Source organism: Plasmodium cynomolgi, assembly GCF_000321355.1.
Source record: "Plasmodium cynomolgi strain B DNA, scaffold: 1468, whole genome shotgun sequence".
NCBI classification, from domain to species: Eukaryota; Apicomplexa; class Aconoidasida; order Haemosporida; family Plasmodiidae; genus Plasmodium; species Plasmodium cynomolgi.
Window position 1 is genome coordinate 1 of NW_004193269.1, and position 1088 is coordinate 1088.

General features: G+C 27.4%; 1 protein-coding gene across 1 annotated transcript; it reads left to right on the forward strand.

Moving 5' to 3' along the window:
* Positions 1 to 592: 592 nt before the first annotated feature.
* On the forward strand, positions 593 to 935 carry PCYB_007840 (Pv-fam-d protein; the record flags this gene model as incomplete). The annotated part of the gene is made up of 2 exons (XM_004228205.1): positions 593 to 690; positions 751 to 935. Coding segments are annotated over 2 exons (282 nt in total), but the record flags the coding sequence as incomplete, so codon positions are not given.
* Between the last annotated feature and the right edge of the window lie 153 nt (positions 936 to 1088).

The following is a 1088-nucleotide window of genomic DNA, read 5'->3' on the forward strand; positions in this document are numbered from 1 at the left end:
TTTATTAATATTTAATAATCCTATCATTTCGCATATTTAAATATTTACCCTAATTTTTAGATAACTACTGACTTGGGTGAACCACAAGATAAAATAGTCAACCCCAGTATAGTATTAAATTCCAGAACTAGCAGATTGCTAAGGGGAGACGTAGACATAGGTTTGAAAGAAAAATATGACGTCTCAAATAATAGAATTATGAACATAGTAGATGAGAATGACTGCACTTTCGAAAAGAGATTAAAATCACTGATGCAAGATAATAAATTTAAAAAACAATTTAATAAAATCAGGTGCAATGAAAATGTTCATTATTGTGACAATTTTTATGATTCCTATGAAAATGTTCTTAATTATGACAAGTTTTATGATTCCTCTGAAAGTATTGATAGTTGTAACCAGTTTTAAAATTCCTCTGAAAGTATTAATAGTTGTGACAAATCATATGATAAAATTAAATATGATGGTGAAGATGGAAAAATTCATAGCACTCACTATAGTATCTACAGCGAAGTACAACCATATAATTCAGTGAAATGCGAATTACCTATAATGGATAGGTATAGACCTCAAAAAAATCTATATTCTCAAGAATACTTAAATTTCTGAAAAAAGCAGATGCAAAATATGAAAGGTTCATATATAATATACTGAATGATAATATACCTCAAAATGCTAAAGATAGTTTAGGTGGAATTAAAACACAAGAATAAAAAAAATTGGTTAAGGTATTTACAATTTTTTTTGCAGTTATATCAAATGCTTCATTAACAACTCTATTATTGGTATTAAGTGGGGTTGCCCCAGCCACTGTAATATCCTCATATATTAGTTTATTACTTGTTCTCTTACCCATTTTATTAATGTACATTCTTCACCGATACAAGAAATGTAAACCTTTGAATAAAATATATGGATCAAGTGGATCTCCATGAAAATATTATCTATTATGAAAAATATAGAAAAAATGCCTGTAAACCTCAATAGTTGATGCACTAATTTTATAGCATGCATAAACATTTTTTGTTTCAAGCGCGTAGAAGCCTAAACTAAGTGTATATATATACGTTATATATAAAAATTTTAAC